General features: G+C 41.1%; 1 protein-coding gene across 1 annotated transcript; it reads right to left on the reverse strand.

Annotated features, from left to right (window-relative positions):
- Positions 1-1,448: 1,448 nt before the first annotated feature.
- PSMB2 (proteasome 20S subunit beta 2) lies at positions 1,449-23,700 on the reverse strand. Its single transcript, XM_032228596.1, has 6 exons — positions 23,527-23,700; positions 21,791-21,913; positions 20,886-20,956; positions 5,089-5,251; positions 3,610-3,659; positions 1,449-1,669 (listed from the first exon to the last, which is right to left on the reverse strand). The coding sequence occupies exons 1-6, from the start codon at positions 23,615-23,617 to the stop codon at positions 1,562-1,564; spliced, it is 606 nt and encodes a 201-aa protein (XP_032084487.1). The 5' UTR covers positions 23,618-23,700; the 3' UTR covers positions 1,449-1,561.
- Between the last annotated feature and the right edge of the window lie 413 nt (positions 23,701-24,113).

Consider the following 24,113-nt stretch of genomic DNA (forward strand, 5'->3'; position numbering starts at 1 on the left):
CCTGCCTGTAGGGAAGGACCAACTATGAAACAAACACACACATTTAAACACACACACACACAGGGTGCCTATCCAATTTAACAGTGGCAATTCTCTGTGCAACACACATTTACTTTAAAAAAAAATGTGCGGTTTTTTTTGTTTTTTGTTTTGCTTTCCTCTGATCTACAACAAAGATCATCTTGACTTGCAGTTCGGTTAAATACATTTTCAGCCCGATATTTAATGAACAGAAACCATGACGAAAAAAACTCAGTGTCGTCCAAGCATCTGTGACTTCTGGCTGATGACAATATACCCAGAAAGCCACCGGGATCTGTGATGAAATTAATTAAAAGGCCGATTAAAGGAGCGACATTAATTCAAGGTGAAAAGGGGATGAGACTAACAGCATTGGAAATTGGTCATCTTTGCTGTTTTGGTTTAGGAAGAACTGCCAGTTATAATATCAGTGGACACCCTGGAGATATGTTGGGACTCAAGACTCCCAGCATTCCCTGAGCAGAAAGGGCAAAGGAAAACAAGAATCTTGTCACACTTTCAAGACCAAGCAACTGAAGATGGAAAATGTGGACAAAAGAAAAAAATGAATGTAGTGCGTTTACTTCTAATTACACCACCCAGAGTTGCTTCTGTTGAGGGATGACTATATAGAATAGATAGATAGGATAGATGGATGGATAGGGGATAAGATAGATAGGATTCACATATCCCAAGACAATGGCTGGGTTTATAAAATGTACCAAAAATGACTACTGTAGCATTTTCTGCCAATTTAGCATCAATGTCTAATGTTGTACAGTAATGTACTAAAGTATGTATCCGTGTTTCTCAACCTTAGCAATTTTAAGATGTGTAGTTTTTAATTCCCCAAATTGGCTGGGGAATTCTGGGAGCTGAAGTCCACCCAGAAACACTGATTTAGGGGCATGGTGAGACAGATGGATTGTTGCCTGCTTCTCTTGTTGAGTTCATGGTTACTCTGTGTCTGTACCCCAGCAATTATGGTTTGATAAACAAGGGTATGAAACTGGCTGCCCACGGCCTGGATGCGTCACACGCAGACCACACCCACACCAGCTCTGCGAAAGGGAAAAATGTTGTAAAATGTCACGTGACAGCAATATGACACAGCGAGTTTGACACCTGTGCTTTAATGGGAGATGTGAACCAATTTGAATAAGGGAACTTTGTTTACTTCTATTTCATGGAAACCTAACCCACGGTTAAATGGATTTAAAATTTTTAAAGCTATTTTAAAATCTGAAATTTTAAAACAAATTTTAAAACTTTATTTTGAAAAAAAAAACATCAACCAGACATAGGCCAATAGCGCTCTCTCTCTCTCTCTCACGCGCACACACACACACACACACGCCTAACCCCTGTATGAGAAACCATTTCAAAAAAGCCTTGCAAAAGTAGTTAAAAAGTCGGGGAGGGGGGCATCAGGAAAGATTAAATTTTTATTTGCCTTTGGAAACAGAATTAAAGATGTTCTGGTTTTCCAACATGTACAAAAAGGAAATTGGAGACTGCAAAGGAAGAAGAGCCTGGAGACTCAGGCCACTGATTTCAGGAGCGGGACATTGGTCACTTCGTGGATACCATCTTTATCGATAAACCGGGCGTTGAAAGAAGGCAAGTTCAAGATGAAGCGTTTTTGGATCTGTGAGAGGGAGAGAAACCCATTTGGTTCAGCATTTGCAGCTAATCAGATTAAGATCTGTATGATTTCTCAGGAGCCTCTTTCAATTTCTTTGCCCAATTGATGCCCTAATCCCCCCACCAGTAAACTGGTTTATTAAAACTGTCTTCCATCCTTGCTTTGACAGTTAAGAAACTCAGGTTAGAATCAAATTGCAAATATAGAGAGGAATAGGAACAGATGTTTCCAACCGCCATCTCCAACTAGGGCTGGGAATTCTGGGAGTTGCTTTCCCAAGATATCTGGAGCATGCTCATTCAAGAAAGGTTGCTTTTCTTTTAAACAAAGACCCATAAAACATTAACGGGGGAGTGCAATGAAGGTGCAAGTCAAAGAGCCATCCTTTACTCAGAATTTGAGGATTTTTAAATGGAAAATCACACCGCTGACCCTGCAAATCTCAGCCTGTCTGAGAACTGCAAAAAAGAGATATCATTTTAAGAAAAGATGGTCTTATTTTATATTTCACCAACAGCATACTTGTATAGTCCATATTTAAGCATCTGTGAAATTAAAGTCAGCTTGAACCTATCAGGGGAATAAATCCAGAAAAGGGGCCAGGTGCCATCTCCACACAAATTAAGAAAAGCGCTTTGAAAATTCCATTTAAGCAGCATTGATCATCACCTAAAGGGCATAAAACAAACTCAGACTCCTCTTAGGAATGTTGGGGGTTATGGTACTCAACACAGAGAATTTCATCCCATGTGCCTCTTCAATGCCTGGTGGTAAAAAAAAGTCCTGCAAATTATATTAAATGCTGGAGTATGATGTATTGTCCTCTCTGCAATGCTGATGGTAAAGGAACTTACATCTTTTCAGATGGAGGAATGATGCAGTTTGAAACTGAACAAGGTGTCTTCACTTCTAAATTTGGTAGTGTGTAGGTCAGTGTTTCTCAACCTTGGCAACTTTCAGATCTGTGAGCTTCAACTCCCCTGGCAGGCTGAGGAATTCTGGGAGTTGTCCACACATTTGAAACTTGGCAAAGTTGAGAAACACTGACGTAGATGGTATAACTGGCAGAGCAACTTACTTATAAACTGAAGTGAATCAAAGGGATCAGAAGAGAAACGGGGGAATTTTAACATGGCAAGCTTCTTTTGTGTCAAAGTAAAGAATTGGTCCATCAACCACCAGATTTATCAGCGCATACTATGGGAAAATACTTTCTGAACTGATTAACAAAATATGCAAGAAAGGAAAAAGAGTGACAGCAGCTACTGGGCAATTTTTATACTGAGAAGGCAGCTGGGGTTTTCCTAATCCTGATGGCATTTTAGGAGGCTCTCAATAGCAGCCAGAAAATTTCACCTTCAGCCAGAGAATTTTGATTCTTAGTAATGTCACGTAACAACGGGCAGCATAAAAAGGTAAACAAATAAATATCAATAAATAAACAGTTTCTCATTCCATCCTCTCTGGAAATAGTATTAAAAAGGTTATATTTGGTTAGACCGGGACCTTCTCATGATCAAACATCCCCCAAATCCTGCTTATTAAGCGTGCACCGATTTCCATTTTTCCAATTTTTAGTGAAAATGATAACATCACTAAACATAAGAATGAAAGAGGCAAAACTCTTGGCCAGAAGAGGCCGAGGGGCAGGCAATTAGCATTTCTTTTCCTGTTTCTTTTTCCTCTTTTTAAAAAGAAAATGTGGAGTTTTGAATCTGGAAGACATGAAGAAAATGAAGATCAGGAAGCAAAGAAGTTTCTTCCCTGGTAGCCAATTCCACATCTGGCTGCCTTATAGAGATTCCTCCGACCGGCAAGAATATATATATATATATATTTGGGGGGGGGATGAGAATTCAGCAGCAGAAGAGAGGCAAAAGCGCTGGCTAAACAAAGGGAAGCAAATACTGCATTGGTTTCCTGGACTGAGGCAGGTCACTCACCTCTTCCAAACATTTCTTGAGAACTTCTATTGCTTCTTCACGGGTGATACCTGAAGGAAGAAAGGAGACCCCGGCAGACAGCTTCAATTAGTGGCCGAGTCTAGGAGCCCCACCCCCTCAAAAAAAACACCCCTCTTTCATGAAGTTCGAACAGCCTTTCAGTGGTGCACAAAGGAATTGAAGTCCTGTTCCCAGCTCGGAGAAAACTCATTCCACATGTAAGGACGATCACCTGTGCCCCAGCTCTGTGGCCCAACGAGCCGTCCAAAATCAATTTGTTCTGCATTAATGGGAAACCCGGCAGAATTCTGCCTCCCACGGCCAGGGGCTCGGAGAGACTGGGCACCACGGCCTTCTTGAGCTTATTATGGCTTTAAATTAGCTCCATCTGTCCATGCTTGGCTGCGAATCCCTCAAGGGAGCGAGGAGGTGTTCCTCCGCAGACTTTTAGTGCTTCGCTCCCTGTTGGGCGTTGGGTTTTAACAATGGAAGTGGCACGTGTGCAGAGTGCCTCAGCTATTCTTACATTTCAGAAGAAAGCTTCATCCATGCTGAGAACAACAAGAGTGTGACAAAAATATGGGAGAAGGCGGGGATGAGGGGGGCGGCCTAATTCTGTTCCATCACAGGGGTGGGGGTGGGGGATGGAGCTGCAGGAAGGAAAAGGCAGCCAAGAACATCTTAAAACAGCTTAAAAGAAAGGGCAAGCTTGGCACACACATTGTATTTTTTAATGCTTTCTGCAGACTGAACTAATTGGACATATATCCCACTGAATTCTGCAGGACAACAGTTAGTTTGAGCAAACTTTTCATACTGATTTCAACGGAAGAGCCAAGGGCAACCAACACAGCATACACTGGATTGAAACCAGAGCCAATTTGGTCCAGCGGTTAAGGCACCGGACTAGAAAGCAGGAAATTGTGCGTTCAAGTCCCACCGTAGCCATGAAACCCAGATGGGAGACTTTGGGCCAGAACGTCTCTCTCTCACACCAATGCATCACTTAAGGATTGTTGTTGTGCGGAAAATAAGAGGAGGAAGATGTGATGTATATGTTTGCCACCTTATTTATAATGTAATATAATAAAGGCAGGGTATAAATAAACCATCTGTTTTTTTTTTTTTTTTTTTTAAATCTGCATTAAGAATCTGGAACCTAGAAAAAATTATTTAGGGAAATAGTGAGGATTTTATGTTACCAAAGTCTATAGACTGTTCTCTACAGATTTTGAGAAGCATTATACTGTGTTATAGTGTGTTAGATTTATTATTATTAAATTTATATGCCGGCCATCTCACAGTCCAAGGCGACTCTGCTTCCAAATGTCCAGAAACGTTGGTGAGCTCCATGTGCCTAACTTTTGATTGCTAATACCTGACTTACAACAATGCCAAACCGGCCTTCTACAAATATCAATGTACAAACATTTTTGCTTTATAAAGATGAAACCTCTGCTTCATAGTTGTCAAACTCACCTGGTTTATAGTAGCGGTCAAGAATACTGAGCGTGAGAAACGCCCCATAGCCATGGGCTGCAAAGGGAACTTTAGCTAAAGAGGCAAGATAATCCATGTAATAAAGGGCAGGGCCATCTTGTTCATCGTAGCCAGCGAGGAGCAGGTTGACATGATAAGGACTCTGCAACAAAACCAAGGGGAAGGATGTGTATGTGTCAATCAACCATGTTAGTTTGAAATAATGGGTGATATAGCCCAAATTATCTGCGAAGGTTAAGATTGAAAAAAAAATGAATCAGATTAAAACTAAGATACAGTTAGATTTGTGATTGCCATCCTTTAAAGCAGAAGCCTTCAAACTTGGCAACTTTAAGACTTGTGGACTTCAAGTCCCAGAATTCCTCAGCCAGCTGCTTTAAAGTATAAGATATTATCCCAACACCTTTAGAGATCACCAAGCTGTGAGGATGGAGTACACTCCAATGTTCAAGTTTTAAAATGAGCTTGGCATTTGAATGTTAACCCTCCATAAAGTGGACTGGACAAAGTTGATATTGATTTATTTAATGCTAGGTTAGTTGCCACATGTAATGCTGAACATTACAAATCAGTAGAAATTTTTGGTCTGTTTGTAGGAGTCCCACTTAAGGTTTTAAGATGGATTATTTGTAACCTATCATTGCTCACGAAGGGAGAAAGTTGAACTGCTAGTTAATAAATGCAAACAGCCAATTTGGGGTGGGGTTAAGGCAGCAGGCTAGGATTGGGGAGACCTGTGTTCTAGCCATGCCTCTGTTCCTGTCCATATAACCTAATTATGGGAACTGAAGGCCAAGGCATCAGTTTGGGGAAGAGACTTCTGTTTGAACCCTAGTTGGACAATATATAATTTTATTCATTTTTCTCCAAAGAAGCCAAGATGGTTGAAGCAGCAGACTCCTAAAATGATACAACATCAACAATATTTCGAATCTCAGGCATAGAAAAGGAGCAGGAAGGTTTCCCCATTTAAACCTAAAACTCAGAAATGATTAAGATTCATCTCTATGGTAATAAATAAAACTGTGGCCATTTCTATTGAGCTCGCAGCAAGAGGGCTTAAAGTTGAGGTGACCAGAGGCAAAACTGGGTAGAAAAAGTCTTCTCACTTTGATGATTGCTCAGGTCTCCCCATCACCGGTTTGGGATAAATGTGTTGGGATCTTTCCTCCCTTTCTTTTAAAAGTGTTAACAGATAATTGAAGACTTATAAAGACTTATTTTCCTCCTGAAAAAAGAAGAAGGAAATTGGCCAACTTCCACCAATTGCCCCATGAAATTTGGGACTATGATTAGAGTAAGATTTCGTGGGCTACAGGTTTCTCACTTCTACCCAGGAGGATACGTTCCTTTTAGGATATTATTAAACCATCAGACTCTGCAGACAAGAGATTATTTTCAGAAAGAAATATGGGGAAATGTTAGAAATGTTTGGGACGGAAAGCTGCTCCTCAGTCTTGGCATTAATTAGCCTGTGTTAACACTCCTTTATTTACACCTAAGCATCTTGCACATCTAGAAGCCGTCAACACAAAGTTCTACTGTAATTGGTGAATCAAGTTCCGGACCACAAACATGATGGCTTCTAGATGCCAACTTTGAGCCGTGTATGTGTGTCAGATGTCAAAGCATACATACATAAATGATGCACAAGCTAATTAGAGCCAGACAGCTGTGCAGCAACTTGATTGGGAAGGCTGTTTGGGTACAGGGGACTGCAGAAGGCACTCCAAGTTCTTTCTTATGACTCTTTTCACTTTTCCCCTGATTTGCAGGGAGAGACATGGGGAGCTACACTTTAGGGCAAAAGCTACCCCCAAATCACCTTTCTGCTCTCATTTGATGCCAATCATAAATTCAATTTGCCCATGGTCTTGTATACTAAGCTGGGTACATTTCCATAAGGTAGAGCTGCTACACACTAGCAGCTCTGGTGCAATGCATAATAAGAGATATATGCAATAAGCCCCATAAATTCATAAAGAAATTATCTTCTCCTGAACCTGTTAAGGCAGGAACTTCTACCACTAAGGCATTTTTAAAGAAGCCACGAATGTCAACATTTAATTGGGTTGAGGCATGGGGGATGAGAGTGGGATGCTCCCCATATTTTACTCTCAACTTTGGGAAAGAAACTAAGATGTAGGTTTGAAAGCAAACCGTTTGATATTTTTTTGGGGGGGGGGAATTGCATGTCTTTTGCTTTTGGGGGCTGCTTCATTTTAATTGTTTTAGTGTTTGGTTTTCAATGATGTTTTCAGCAACTCTTGAATGGAAAAGTGGGCTATCCAAATATAAAAGGAAGAGATTGCAAGAGCAGCATTTGTGACATTCCCTACAGACAAGCTGTGGACAAGGCACCAAGATCCCATTGTGGAGGTCCATGGTGTGATTAGCAAGGATGGCCATGCTGGCTGGGGAGTTGTGGGATTTGGTAGTTGGAAGACACAAGGCTGGAGAAGGATGCCAGCTTCCCCTTCCAAAGAGTTTTTCAGACTACAATGCAAAGCCCACCAAGAGGTAACTGAAGTGTTCTAAAGTATAGATTAAATTAAATTAAATTAAATCTAGATTTAGTTATGGAAGCTCCCTGCTGTTCCCCTGTATCCTTAGTATGAACCTTATTTACTTGCTTCTGATGTAGATGATGACCAGGCTAAGCTTGAGGGCGGGGTCAAATGCATCATCAGTTTAGAGCTCTGATGGTGAATCTGTGGCATGCAAGTCCTGTTTGTGGGTACGTGCGCCGTTGCTGGTCTTTGCGTGCACCAGAGTGTCACGCCAGAGCACCAGTCTTTGGGTTTCTGGCACTTTGGCGCATACAAAGACCACCTGGCGAGCGCACATTCTGTATTAGGCACTGAGTGCCAAAAAGGTTTGCCATCACTGGTTTAGAGTTTTTACGCCCCTGTAAGGGATCTAAGTTCCCCTAACCCCCCTCAAAGTCCATTGACTCCTATCTGATGCCAGTTTGCCTTAACCATTAGTACAGGGGTCCTTAATTCCCAGTCTGTGGACCGGCACTGGTCCATGGTATGCCAGCAACTGGGCTGCGCAAACAAGTAAAGCCCCATCCATGGTATATGGACAAAACCAGGCCACCTCCAGTTCCCAGGAAAAACTTTCCCCATGGAACCGGTTCCTGGTGCCCAAAAGATAGGGGGGGGGGGCACTGCATTAGTAGTTCAGATTCTTGTGTACAGCATGAAATAAAACTTGTAGTACTTTTCAATTTTATCCTGGTTCCTGACTTCTTGCACCTGACATCTGGTCTGCCTTTGCTGACAAGGTGGGTACATGTTGACTTGCAGGGAAAAAATATAGCTGGTCCTCAGGGTGTTGTAGCTGAGTAACAACTGAAACCTCAATTAAATATTGCTACCTGCCTGTAAACTGTGAACCCTAGCAACAAACATTAAGATCCACTTTAGATTTTATAATTACAAGTTATAATTACAGCGATTGATAATATTTTTAAAGGGCAGTTAGGAAAGTTTCAACTTGTGGGCGGGCAAGTCAAAAGGGAAGATTCAGGCAGAGTATTTAGAAATAATGTCAGTACAATGCTGGAAAAATGGGGGAAGGGACTGCAGTCTCTACCCCATTATTCTGATTTAAAATAACAACAGTGATTAGAAAGAGCGTGACATCCTTCAACATTTACAACTGGAAGGAACAGTGGTGACAACTACACCACCAACACACACAGCAAAATTGGTGACAAATGATGGGAGGGGGAAAAAGAGAGAGACTGGCATCCGACATCTGGCGGAAGCCAAAGTCACAAGCGAGAGGAAGAAAAGGGAATAGGGGTGCGAGGAAGGCATCCCACCAAGCGTGGACAATCAGCAAGGAGCCGATAACCTGCCTTTGGACCCAGGCCAGGTTGAGCCACCTATAATTAAATGCTTCATAAGAAGCTACATTTGACAGGGGAATGGTAATGCATGGGTTGGGAAAGAGAGGGGTGGCACCCTGCAATTCTTTATGCAACCTCAAGAGTCACCTTTCCATTCTCAGAGATAAACAGGAAGACAAGGACCAAAGAAAATGCAGAACTCCTCATTTGCATTTGCATTGGAAACTGCATTTCCAAACGGATGCAGATTCCACTCGGTTTCCAGGGACTCAAGTGATTCACTATGCAAAACCAGCGAGAACCAACTTGAATCAAAACTCTCTGGATTTGTGCTGACACAACGTTAATTGCCCCATGTGTGCTTTGGGACATGCATAGCATGTAAAAGCATCCTCTGGCTGATGAGATGCCCACAGATTATCAATGGGTTTGGGGCAACAAGGGTCTTTCTCTGCTTCAGTCCCTTGGTTACAGGTGTTCATAGGTACTCAAATTTCTGTATCACCTATAAATGTCGAAGTGTTGAATATCTTCGCAATACAGAGCCAGCCAGAATGAATGTGTTGGGAAGTGTAGATTCACATATGCGTGCGCAAACACATCACTCACACAAGCACATCCTAAAGCTAGCAAAAACTTCAAAGGTGGCCTCACAGCTCTTCAAAAAGTAGGCACTGAATTCTAAGTCCAAACTTGGGGAAATCACTTGTAATCACTTGTAATTATCTTAACTGCATATAATTAATTTTATCATAAAGATAAATATATTTAACATCATTTTGCTTTCAGCCACATTTTTTTCTATCTCCTAATTTTGCCTTTTTTTTAGCTCCTGGGACATACTGTATTTTTTGCACTATAGGGTGCTCCAGACCATAAGACACGCCTAGCTTTTGGAGACGAAAACAAGAAAACAAAAAATTGTTTTGTTTCGGCCATGAAAATCTTGCACGGCTTTGTCTAAACCTTTTAAGACTTAAGACTCTTCGGTTGCCTCTTGTAACATGCTGTTATACAGAACAGAGCTGGAAGGGACCTTGGAGATCTTCTAGTCCAACCCCCTGCTCAGGCAGGAAACCCTATATCGTTTCAGCCAACAGCTCTTGAATCTATGGAAGAAATTTCCCATAGGTGAAACTGTCCGCACAATGGATTTTTTTTCTCCTGGGACCACAGTCTATTTTGTTGCTGCCGCTGCCTCTCACCACTGCCATTTATCACTGCCACCTATTGGCAGTTGGATTGGGCTCCCAGAATACTGCCAATCAGCTGTTCCAGGTGATGATCGCTAGCGCCTATTGCCACGGCCACCGTTCGCTATGGCGAACGGTGGCAACAGGCAGCAGTGATTCACGCCCCTTGAAACAGTGATCGGTGGTATTCCGGGAGGCCGATCCAATCGATAGGTGGCAGGGATGAACAGCGGCGGCAGCAACAGGTGGTGGCAATAGGCAGTGGCGTGACAGGCCGTTTGCCACTGCTGCCTGTCGCCGCACCAATTCCCTCCCCCATTGCGGCCCGGTCTGTGATGCAATATTTGCTCCATAACACGCACAGACATTTCCACCTACTTTTGGGGGTGTGTGCATCTTATAGTGCAAAAAATATGGTAACTGCAAAACCCAGCATAGCCCATGACTCTAAGCCCTCTAAAATTTGTGTAATGGAGTGTGGGAATGACCTTGAGGGACCAGTGGAAGAGATGCTGCCAAGTGAATTATCAGACAAGACAAGAGGAGGTGGAGCCCACAATTATTCAACAGGCTAAAAAAGAAACCTAGGAAGGCGCTCTCTTAATGGATCAGACTGTTAAGGAGATGGTGGGAGATTTGTAATTTCAAACTTGCAAGATTCTGTTAAGCAGCCTTACAAACAGAATTGGCTCATCTGGTCATGTTTACTTGAGAGTACTGACAATTTACTTGATATCTGCAACATTCCAGAGTGTGGGAAAGTTAGCATTTGTCTTGTGGGAATCTAAAAGAAACATGGTTCATGAATTGGTAAGAAAAGCCTGCTTAAATCCATACAGCATAAGTTCCCAAGTAGAAAACAGCTATTGAAAAATGACTTCTTAAGGACTGAGAAAAGAATAGTATTAAGAGCAGAGGGAAGTACCTTGTGGCTCTTAAAAATCTGGAAAGGGACACTTAGTATTATAAGCCATCTGACAGTGGGGTATTTAAGGAGCTGTCAGATGGGGAAACCTCTGTTCTGTTCATTCATTGTTTAAAGCAGTTGCCGTTAGCTAGTGATATTAATAAAGCGTTTGAACTAAAGCTGTTTCGCCTCATTTGCCCACACCCACCTCCAATGTTCACAATATTGAACATTATATACATTATATTATATATACAATATCTAGTTGGGAGGAAATGGTAATTTGTGGAAAAGAGAAAATCCAAGAACATTAAGACAGAATGTACAGAAAAGCCAATGAGATTCATCACACTATAAGCTGATGCACAATGAATGAAAGGGGAGAGTCTTAACTTTATCTATATTGATGGGTTCATCTTAATTTTCTTTATCTTCTATCAACATATTCACTGATAGCTTCAAATCAACCAATCAATCATCCCCCAGAAGGATTATAAAAGCTCACTTTTCTTTTCTTTTCTGCATATAGTAATCTTGTAAACTAATAACTGCTGTAAATAAAATTGGAAGCTACTTCTTTACATCCCCCCCCCCCGTTTTCTATAGTGTTAGCTTTTTTGGGGGGGGGCTCTTCCTCTCCCCCTTCTAAATATCATTTTATGTTTAGTTTTTAAAATTTAATAAAGTTACACTAAAGTAAGAATTACTAATCAGCCTGGACATTCACAAGGAGCACCTAGAATACTGCCCAGAATACTGGAGAACATCAGGCCAGAGGAAGTGGGTCTGAATAGGGAGCATCTCACCAGGAAAATTATCTTGAAGATATTGCAAGATAAAGGCAAGTTTCGGGGGGAGGGGGGGAGGGAATGATCTGTTGTAACTGAAAGGTCAATTTTTTTGCCCGAGAAGACTGCTCCTTTTCCCTCCATATCTCTAAAAAACATTATTTTTCTTCTTTGTCATTTTAATAACACAGCTCTTTAAAATTAAGAATTTGGGGAAAGAGCCATCAAGCTCTGATACTTCTTTGAATTATAAAGCAAACTAAAATGTGGGGTTTTGTGAAACAAATGAGAGCACCCAACATATTTTGAGGGAAGCTGTAACATGAAACAGATTGTCCTATCAAACTTATGCATCTTATAAAAAGGACCAGCAATGTGCTTTGACATTTTAGCTCAAAAACTGTCAGGCTCAATTAGACCCCAATTCATTTCAGAGGCCACAAAGAGCTGCCCCAGAAATTCCCAAGTAGGGCATGAGAGCATTGGTCTAAACCATGAGTCTCCCAGTGATTATTAACCAAGATAGCAGATCCAACTATCTTCAGAGGGCTCTAAAACCCTCCCAGAAGTTGTCTGGGCTCCAACTCCCATCAGTCAAAACCAACATGGCTAAACTCTAGGGAGAATGGGAACTGTAGTACCTGATAGTTCCACTTCTGTTTTAACCTTTAAAGTTTTTTCAAATACGTAGCTGTTGTGTCTCAGAGAAGTATTATGAAGAAAACCTACCACCCACCAAATTTTCTGGGCAATTCCAAATCCGGACTGCATATAGCCAGAGTGGCATTTTGTGGCCAATATACACATGCAAATATAAACAGATGCCTTTCTCTCTACCCAGGCCACCAAATGTGAAATATTATTTACTTCTGGAGTTAATTACTGTTGGTTTCCTCGATATAACCCAATATTTAACATGGACAATAGAAAATTACCAATATTTAGCATGGGCAATATAGAATTACAAACCACAAAACAAAATATTATAAATAAGAAACATTTGCTTGCACATGGAAAATGCAAATGTTCACAGTGTGTAAAATGATGGTATGAATTCACAGAGAAGAAAATTTAAGGCAGCAAGAGATCAATCAAGCTGGGGCAGAGGATGCCAAATTGAGAAATAAATTGATGCGGGTGAAATCTCAATGTCCCGGTTCCAAGTATACGACTCCTTTAATTCTTCTCATTTTACAGCAAAAGTGGAAAGTCACTGGGGAAAAACCCATTTGGGGCATTTCCAAGTCATTCATACGGAAAGATTTGCAAAGGAACTTTCCATTGGTTTGTTCCAAGTTTATAAAGAAGGAATCTGCTGAAAAGGAAAGCTTACCTGATCCTACAGCTACTGGGCATAGCAAACAACTTGAAAATCGCGAGAACTTTTACTGTGTTTCCCCGAAAATAAGACAGGGTCTTACTTTCTTTTCACCCCCAAAATAAACACTTGACCTTATTTTTGGGGGAGGTCTTATTATTTTTGGGGTGCACAGGGCGGTGAGCATGGTCACCATATGGCTGCTGCTATGTTGCAATATTTTTGGGAAGGGCTTATTTTCAGGGGAGGGCTTATTTTAGCGCATGCACTCAAAAGCATGATTGGGCTTATTATCCAAGGAGGTCTTATTTTCAGGAAAACAGGGTAGGTCCCTCTCATCTCCCCCCCCCCTTTTCATATCTACGCCCACATACGTACATATTCACCAATCCCTCCACAATGAAATAGAATGGGAGTTATTGATAAGTAAAAGGTGCATGCAAGTGTAATGTTAAACTAGCTACCAACAAATGTATAAAACCACATGTGGATTCGCAAACCAGTTTGGCTCTAGACTATCCATTTTCTATGTGTTACATTTTTAATTCTAGATCTCACAGCTTACCCTAATGTGAGATTTCATCGGTGCATGCTACATAGCACTGCCCTTCTGACATCTCAACCTTCAGAGCAAATGAAAGGATTCCCTTTTAATGCATCTTGCAATTAGAATCACTTGACAGGGAAGGGTCCGAGCAGTAAATTACTGGGCATATCCAGACTCTGGGAATTATCAGCACCAGTTCTACCATGAAGTCACTTCCCTGCATTGATATCTTCTCAGATTTTCTGCAATTTCATATTCAGACTTTATCTATGCAAGCAGGCCTTGGCCTATGACCATCATGGAGCTGGAATTTCCTTAATATACCATGACGGTTGTAAGTTGAGGCACCTGTGTGACCAGCCTGATTTTATGACAATTTTTATGGCAGTCGTCAAGCAAACTCATTGGCTGGAATGGGCATTTTTTGTTGGAAACTGGATGTAAGTGCTAATTTCCAGCAAAAAAATCCAAAACATTATAAATCATAGTCACATGACATGGGGATGCTGCAAACGGCTATAAGGGTGGGCTGGTTGCAAAGTACCCAAAATGTGATCAGGTGACCAGGAGGGGGAAGCTTTTGGAACTTCAAATTTGGGTTCAGCCAAGCGTCGGCAATATTAAACACTCAAAGAGCCATTTGGACCCATTTCCCACAGAAAAGAAAACACCGGGAGCCACAAAATCCTTCTGGTGCCTGACTATTTACTGAGCAGCTACAAAACTAGCATATGTAGTTAAATTAAATGTTTTGTTTTCTTCTGAAACTTTTATTTTCTTGGATTTATCCATGGCTGGACTACTGGGGGGTAAAAAGCTCAATAAATCACATGCCAGCAAATGTTGCACATTGGCAGTTGTGATGCATATTTTGAATGATAGGGAACCGCAGTAGAAGGATGAAAGAGCTGCGGGTTGCTGACCCATGACTAAGCGATCAGTCAGAAGTCAAAAACTACCTTGACTTATATCTGGTCACTTAGACTACATTAGAAGGATTTCATATGACTTACAAATAAAGAACCTTAGGAATTATGGCAGATAAATGTTAACCTAGTGAGTTGCCATTATCCCCCCTCCCCCAACAACCAAAATTTGCCAAAAAATTTAAATTTGAAATCATTAGAAAATAAATTGAAAATAACATTGCTCATAAAGTGACTTTATATATCGCCAACAGTGAGTTTACACCCAAATCAAGTGATTGCAGTCACTGCCTTCCTAAAATATATTGTAGAGATTGGAAGATTTTTTTAAAAAAGGGGGATTCTCCAATGCTGTCAAGTGCCAATCAGGACTTGCTTTTTATTCAGAATGCAACACAGGGCAATGCTAAAAGAGGAAGGAGGCATTTCCCTCCCTGCTGCACCAAGTGGCATGATGGTGGTGTCAAAGTGCACCGTTTGCTGGAGGGCCCTGCCATCTGCAAGAGCGCAACATTTCATCTCCGGTAAACAAACACATCTGCTTCTGCCAGTGTCCTCCCTGCTGCGTAGCCCATCTGGAGCAGGTAAGCTAGAAGGCAAACTCAGGCGTGGAAGGAGGGGAGGGAGGGAGGGAGAGAGCGCAAAAGGCAGGATCAGGCCTCCAGGGACCTGGCATGCAGAGGAAGGAGACATGGTCTCACCATGTCACATCCTGCTAACCCGGCTTTGCCAAGTGGCATGTTAAATTGCCTTCGTTAGTGAAGATGCTCCAAGCCAGTGTCACCTGGGCCATCTGCTCCAAAGGTCACGTGAACCTGCAAGGCCATGAAAACAGGCAGCAGGCAGCTGGGAGAACATTTGGGAAAAGACCAGTAATTGTATGCAGACACATCCTTGCAGGGGGGGAGGGGTGAAAGGGGAGATCTCTACTGAGATCTTCCTTACAGCCTAGGAGAAGGAGGGTAGTTTGTAGAATATTCCTTTCTTGATCCTCCTTTTCTTAAGAGCTAAGGAGGAGGAGGAGGAGGAGGAAGATAACCTGCAGAATATATAACAGCAGGAAAAAATTGGCCAGGTTGCTGTTCATTTGAAAATCAAGAGACCAAGTCAAATGACAATTTCCCAAAATGAAAGTATTATTCTGCAGAAAAATTAGAATTAAACAGAAACAGAGAAACAAATAAAAAAAACAATTAGGAAACTGGAACTCAAGGACATAATTGATATTTAACCATTGCAATGTAGAAACTGAAATGGTTTTTGGTCTTAATCCCACTAAGGACGGGTTTCTAATTATATTCCAATTTGCAGATTAGATTTTAAGAAAGATACATTTATCTTTTAGTTCAAGGCAGAAGTTAGTATGAGCTGAGTGATGCCTGTATTGTAAAATTATACTCATCACACAGTCCAGATCAATCCAGCAGTAAATATATGTGTCTACCTCCTCCCCTCATGCTCCAGTTCTCCCCCTGAGTTATGAAAATGGCAGTTCAGGTCAAATAAAAGTTCCAACTCTAACATGAGGATGGCAAACCATGGTTTCTTCAGGCGAGGGAGCGACTGTAGGAAACAGTGCAGGGCACCAGATTGGGCCACGGTAGTGGGCTTGAAAATGATCTCTATGTTCAAGGAGATGTTAGAAAGTCACTGTCTTAGATGTCTTAATTTGGATGATTAACCATTTCAACAGAATGAAAGAGAAATAGCAATAGCAATTAGACTTATATACCACTTCACAATCCTTTGCAGACCTTTCTAAGCGGTTTACAGTCAGCCTATTGCCTCCAACATTCTGGCTCCTCATTTTATCAACCTCGGAAGGATGGAAGACTGAGTCAACCTTGAGCTGGTGAGAACTGAACTGCCGAACTCCTGGCAGTCAGCAGAGGTAGCCTGCAGTACTGCATTCTAACCACTGCACCATCACGGCTCTATCTAACACAATTGAGGGTCAAGAAATATATAAGAAAATCAAGATTAAAACAGTGGTTTTTTTTAAAGGAGACAGTTTCTTGCAAAAAGACTAAGACAATTATTTTGACACACCCAGATTGTATATATACAAAGACCATCTTCTAACAATATTTATTATATTGCGACACTTATTTTAAGCTTCATGTTCAGTTTTTACATCAAACAATACTGCTGTACACTATTGTGTTAGCTTGTCTTTGGAAAGAAATTAAACAGAATCTGCTGATTTGCTTGAGAACTGAAGGCCTTATTTCAGCTTATTTTTATGGTTTAATTTCTTTCTGTTATTTGAAGTTGTTAGTGTGTAGTTAGGGATGGGGTATTATGTTTTGCTTTGCAAGTGCTGGATTTGAAAAGAAATCTTATAACAGCAAAAGCAGGATGGCATAATGAAGCACATATCTATGCATGCATCCATGCAAACTATTGAGTTGGCCACCCAACTCAAACCACGTTATTCTGGGAGGTGCACAAACCAAACCAACCATAAATAATTAATCAAAATGACCCATGAAAGCAATAAAATAGAGTTTGGCATTTACTTTACAGGCCATCGCAAATGTCTCATGCTTTGTCTTCAGTTCCACGCAGATAAAAATTAAGAGACACAATATTTTCAAACATAAATCGAAGTACAGTAAGTTACATCAATCAATTAATGTGCCAGGCTAGCTTGGGCTATGAGAGGAAAAACATAAATGCCAATGGAGCAACAATGAAATGCCCCAGATGTGCAGATGAATAAGACAGATGTTAGGACAGCTTGAGAAAAGAAAAAATAAATGGCATCATGAATGAAAAAAATAATCGCATAATGTACTGATTGTGCAAGAACAGGAAACATTTTGATGGCTAGATGCCATATATTGGTTTCTTGGGAAGGCAAGGGTTATTGTGGGCAAGTCAAGGGTTCTAGCTTACAAGCTATGTGTGCCCCCTGGAACAATGATGGTTTATATATAACTACATTAATTCCACCTTGAAAGATGTGGCCTATCCTTGCTTCAATGCAAAGAACATAATTCGGAGTGAGTTGCCAGTGAAAAGACCATTTACAAGCATGTCTCTTTTTCACTGAATTTCCAGGTTCTGTCATCCTGCTGCTTCCAAACTGCCATGTTCTGGGCATGAAACAGCTCAATGCTTCCAACCCGATGCTTTTTACCCCCTGGGAATGATGAACTCTTCTGTAGGTGGGATCATTTCAAGCTGAGAAAGGGGACGCATGCAAAGACACACATTTTGGCACATTGGAGTGCTACACTGGCTAAAACAAAGGGATACCTTTTTCACAGCAATAAGGACAGTGAGGTTGGAAGCTTCCAAGGAAGGCATAAAAGTAACTGTGGCCTTCGAGGGTTATCAGTATGAAGTATCTACTGTTATACTGTTGCAATGCGGGATCTGTTTCATGTTCATTTGACTGCAGAAATTGCTTTGAATCTGCTGAAGGGTAACTGCAGATTACCTTCACAGGGATCTGATCTGCAACTAAGGAATAGACAGGGATATTTTGCAACTCATTCCAAATTAAAAACTCACAAGCCTGAACAAGAGCACAAACAGTGGGCACTGCTGAACTGAGACTACTGCTCTAGCGGAGTTCCTCCACAAATGGATCACTGATGATTATTGGAATTGACACTCAGTAGATCTAGTGCACGGACTGGTTTACCCTGATTGAGTCTGAGTTTTCACCTGTAAGATGTCAACCATTTAACCTGGGCCCTACTGCCTGCCTCAGAATCATCCTCTCCATGGAGCCATGGCCCCTCCCTCCTGTAAAAAAACCCCAACCATTTTCTAAACATGAGGCTAATCATAGGCAATTTCCATTTTTCACATGGTGTTTTCTGCCCTGCAGCATTTAGTCATGAGTACGCACATGCTTGCATTTATTTTTCTTAAAAGGGGGGATAGTACACCAACCATATCAGAAGCAGCTGGGAGAAAAATGCTGGATCAAGGAACTTAGGGGAAGGAGTAAAGTGGACATAAATGCTTCCTTTGTCTTTCTACAGCCCTGGCTCAGAACAGGTGTTTTGTAGTTGCTGCAAGCTTATGATGGTTTGCATCATATCCCCACCATAAACTATTCAGGAAGTTTAGAAAGCCACATTCTGACTCTTAATCTACAGTAAAAAGATTGTTCTTTCCTACTTTACAGATGGGCTAGCCTTGGAAGATTAAGATCTTTCAAATGGATGTTGCAACAAATAAACCAGGTTTGAGCTTAAGATCTTTCATCACCTTCCATATATAATGGAGGAGACTCAGTGCTTTTTTCATGGTTTAGAAAGCATTTCTCAATCATGGCAACATTAATATGTGAAATTTGAAGACCCAGAATTCTTACATTCCTGGGAGTTCTGGGAGTTGAAGACCACACTTCTTAAAGTTGCCAAGTTTGAGTAACCCTGGTTTAGAACAATCCACAGTATCTAAGTATTCAGAGCGTAATTTCAATTGTGGCAACTATGCCTTGGGATTCTCCAATAATATCAAGGCTGCATTTTAGCCCCATGCTAATCAAAGAGCCCAATCAAAGACCTCATTTGCTTTCAGAACTACAAATGTACCTTACCGAGTCCTTGGGCCAGAACCTGATTTCCACACTTTTGGCTTAACATCCCTATTAATTAGCACATCAGAATAAAGGAGGCAAAAACTAAATCTCAGACTTACACACTTTTGTTCAGTTTCTTTAAGTATACAGACTTTACTTTTAATCATAGTTTTTTAAAAACTATTTATTTACACAAATTATATGGCTGCCTATCTCTTATGATTGCAGGAGGCTACAACAATCCATAAAAAACAAGTACTTCTCCTCAGATACCAGACTAAGCAGCCTCCTTGCTCAACCTCCCAGCTATTCCAATGCTCAAGGGGAGAGTCAGGCCTTCACAGTTACCCAGAAGGCTAGAAAGGTAGGATCACTCAGATCTCAGCTGGGAAGCTATTTGTAATACACTGGATTATAAACAGCAATCTGATTTGAAATAGGCTATCGGTTCATTACCTCAGTCTTGTATACACAAACTTCTCTAAGATGGTGCCCTCTGGAACGGCTGGTGGTTTATATCTAACATACCTTCTATTAACATTCAAGCCTTCCCACAATCTCTCACAGATGACCTTAGCCATGAGAGTTATTTGTTTTCAATTGCCACCTTTAACTGCAACAGCCTCAAGATCCTACTGAAGCAAGAAGTCCTTAGAAACAAAGCTACTACAAAGAATCATAGAATATTAAGGCCAGTTTTAAGTACGCAGGTTGTTGGATTATGGAAAATGAAATTCAATGTATTGGGGAGGGACCAGGTTGTAGATAGTTTCTTTCAAGCAGTGAAAGAATTGAAAGATATGAACAGTTGGATCTTAAGATAAAGTTACAGGAGGAACCCTCCTCATAGCAAGATCAGCAACAATGTAGGGCTGGGTATGGAAAAAGTTAAAAAGGGGACAAATCCTCCAACTAAAGCGAATCTCTAAATAGACTGGGCAGTTGACTTCTTACCCAACATGCTCCCTTGCTCCTTTCTATACTTGAAATTATTTTCAGATTAACCTTTTATCTTGAAGGATAGAGCACAGATCCGTGATAGTGAACCTATGGAACTCATGCCACAGATGGAACGCCGAGCCACATTTGCTGGCACAGCAGCCCTTGGCAGCCCTCAGCTCTGGCGGGCATTTTCGTTCCCGAACTTCCAGTTGAGCCATTGGGCTGTTTTTCGCCTCCCCAGGCTTCAGGAAAGCCTCCTAGGGACGGTGAAAATTCCTCCCACCACACACACGGGGGTCGTTCATGCATGCTCAGATGGGGGTCGCTCATGGTTGGTGAGGTTATTGCGCATGCACACACAGTTTTGGCACACCTTTAGAAAAAGGTTAGCCATCACTGGCATAGATCATGAACCTGCCTCCCAGTAATAACCATAATTAAATGGCCATCTTAGAATTTTCCCTCTTTGGATGTCTGTCATTATTCCATAATTTTAAAAGTTTTAATCCTAATTTAATTTTTACTGTTAACTTTTATACATTTTATTTATTGGTTACATTATGTTGTACGCCATCCACAGCTCCTTTCTGAGGGAGATAGGCAATTTAGGAATATGAAATATAAATAAATAATCTTATCAGGAAATGATGAAATTGACACATCTGCAAGTTCCATTACATTATCTTACCACAAGGCTTGGGGAAAACGTAAAATACATCCAAACAAACAGGCAATAAAAGCTGACTGGCTTACCCTGCTCCGCAAGTAATCAGCCAGATTTCGGCGTGTGAAGTTGGCAGCTGCAGTTGGAGACAACTCATATCCTATTGTTAAGACAATAACACAATCACATTTTAGGGCTACCTGGAAATTCACTCTAGACTCATTGGAAGCAACTGTTTCAACTAAATTTTATAATGCAAAACAATAAGTATTAAAATAGGACAGCTTCCATTTCAATTTTTATCAACAAGTGGTTGTTGATTTAATAGTTTTGTACCCTAAACCTTTGAAGTCTTATTAATAAATACTCTTGCAATATCTAAATGTATGTATAAAAATGCTTGTACTCAAATTCTGCGCTCACAAAAACTGAGTGTAGATGGGGGACAAAACTAGAAATCTATAGAAGTAGAGTTACATAAAGTCAGAGAAAATTCTTATCAAACACATATGGAGTAATTATAGTCAATCAAATATGTCAACTGCTTTATAAAACTTCTAAAAATTATCACTTCTATGATACACAAAGAAATTAAGGTGGATTTTAAAAATCCATGTATGTTATGTGGGACAGTTGAAGCTATTATTCTCACATTCATTTTCTGAAATCATATTAGTTGTAAGAGGGGTTTACTGAAAGCCCTCTTCACTTCGATACACTCCTGTTAATCTGAATATGCACTCTGGACCTAAGAAACTTCAAGACAACAGGACAAGTACAAGAAACTAATAGCACTTTTAGCTGTCAGGCTGAATATCATTCACCACAGGCGGAAAAACAAAAATGTCTAGTAACAGATAAGGACATAAATAGGTGAATGGAGAGAGTCCTACCCCGTACAGTACTTGAAAACAACAACACCTAAATCAGTTGTAATATGGAGCCCTTGGTTCTTATTGGCTATTTTTCACAGAGACTCAGCTGCATCACTCACCATTCCTCATCTTATATAGCTGGACATTTTTCTGGATGTATTCTGCAAATTGTACAGTATCGCCAGCCTCCCCAACACAGAGTAGCAAGATTTTCTCACTCATCTTGAACATCTTGTCATGATCTTTAACAATATGGAGGAAGAAAAGAACAGGAGGCACCGGTGTCAGAAAAACAGATTAATCAGATACAGGTAGTCCCTGAGTTACAAGCACAATTGAGTCCAAAATTTCCAGTTAAGTAAGGTAGTTGTTCAGTGAGTTTTGCCCCATTTTACAACCTTTCTTGCCATAGTTAAGTGAATCACTACAGTTGTTAAGTTAGTAACACAGTTGTTAAGTGAATCTATCTTCCTCATTGACTTTGCTTGTCAGGCGGTCACAAAAGGTGATGACGTGACACAGGACACTGCAATCGTCATAAATACATGCTGGTTGCCAAGTGCCCAAATTTTCATTACATTACCATGGGGATGCTGCAATGTTCATAAGTGTGAAAAAAACTGTCATAAATCACTTTTTCAAGAGCAGTTATAACTTTGAAAAGTCACTAAGTGACTGGTTTTAAATCAATGACTACCTGTATGATGTTTTCAAACCAAGAAACAAAAAGGGAGGGGGAATAATGACTCTTCCAATTAATTCCACAGCATTTAACTTTCCATTATCTGAAATACAAATGTATAAGCAAGCCCAACATATGAGCCAAAAAGTCACCAAATTGTTTAGATTCTTCGTCTCTAATAACAATTGATATTTAAGCTTTCGTAATGTAAAAATATTTAAATTTATGCTTAATATATTAAATGTTCAAGGGAGTAAACAAAAATGTTTAAAAATGCAATTGAAAGCATAAGATCACAGAATATTAAACAAATCTAATTCTATGGATAGGCATGCATATGTTTAATCCAGTCACTTGCAAACCTAATGGCTTTATTTGCACAAAACATGCAAAGCTTGATCATTTCTTTTTTTATATATGTTAATATAGTGTGCTTTTGCATCTGCAAACTGTATGGCTACTTTATAAATGTATTGGGCAAATCCAGGACACAATTTAGTACCCAAGTGTAGTATATGGGGTGGACCCACATATACATTTTCACTCAAGAGTGAAAATTTTGCACACACCCTTTACGGACCTCTTAGGAAACGTGTGAGGTCCATGGTGGACAGTTTAAAGTTAAAGTTTGGGGGGGGGTGAGGATTGTGTTTGTTATGAGACTCCCTCAAACTCTCCCAACTTTCCCCACCAACTTTCCCAATGTCACCAATGACCTCCCATACATTCTGGGATCAATAGATGAGAAGGGGAATGTAACCCATTTGAAGGGGGGGGTTTAAAATAAATCAGGAATTTAGAAAAGGCCAGGCCCTCACTCTTTAGTCTATCTGGCAGCTTATACATACATACATACATACATACATACATACATACATACATACATACATACATACATTACATACATACAAACACACACACACACACACACACACACACACAGTTTCCTTCGACTTCTACTGGATCCTACTAGAGCCAGCGCGACCCCCTCGGCCTTTCCCAAGAGCACCGTCTTGCAGACGGCGGCGACGAGAACATAAAGGAGGCATCAACTCGGTCTCCGCAGCACCTTGGCTTGCCTTCGTCGCTCACCCCGAAGACCACACGAGGGTCATCCAAACGGTCCCCAGCCCCGCCGCCGCCCGCAAGCCTAAGCAAAACCCGGAGACTGACCGCGCTTCATGTGAACGATACTGGAAGCCGCGATGGTGTCGGCGGCCACCAGCACGAAGTCGGGCCCTTGAATGCCGATGAGGTACTCCATGACTACAACCGAAACCGAATCGCGAGCCTAGGTGACACAGCGAGAAGCCGGGGCGCCGCGGCGCGGAGGAGTGACGTCACGGGAACGTCCCGCGAGATCAGCTCCCTTCTCCTTTAGGCGTAGTCTCTATGGTTCCCGTGGAGGTCACGTGTGGAGGTCTTCTCTATGGTCCCTCGATTGTTATTCAAGCGCCGCCCAGAGTGGCCTCTCTTCCAAGGGGTTATTCGTACACAACACTACAGCAGGGGTAACGATAAGAATTATGGGACTTGAAGTCCACAGATCTTAAAGTGACCATGGTTGGAGGCCCCTGCACTACAGCATCAAAGAAGCCAAGATGCAACCACACCATTTTTATACTACCATCATTTTGACTTTGTGGGCACTTTTCCCCACCCTTTGTCCCGCCACTCCTGTATGAATGCAATACGAACATTTACATTTAAATTTTACTATTATGCTAGGAAGGAAGGGACAGCATGAAAGATGCCATTAG

Source organism: Thamnophis elegans, chromosome 12 (genome assembly GCF_009769535.1).
Source record: "Thamnophis elegans isolate rThaEle1 chromosome 12, rThaEle1.pri, whole genome shotgun sequence".
NCBI lineage: Eukaryota > Metazoa > Chordata > Lepidosauria > Squamata > Colubridae > Thamnophis > Thamnophis elegans.

Excerpts from the sequence above, each read along its gene's own strand:
- PSMB2 (XM_032228596.1), bottom strand. The coding sequence starts at position 23,617 with ATGGAGTACCTCATCGGCATTCAAGGGCCCGACTTCGTGCTGGTGGCC. Across the intron at positions 5,252-20,885 it reads CTGATTACTTGCGGAGCAGG|AGTCCTTATCATGTCAACCT; the intron begins GTAAGCCAGTCA and ends GTTTTGTTGCAG. Across the intron at positions 3,660-5,088 it reads TGACCGCTACTATAAACCAG|GTATCACCCGTGAAGAAGCA; the intron begins GTGAGTTTGACA and ends TTCTTCCTTCAG.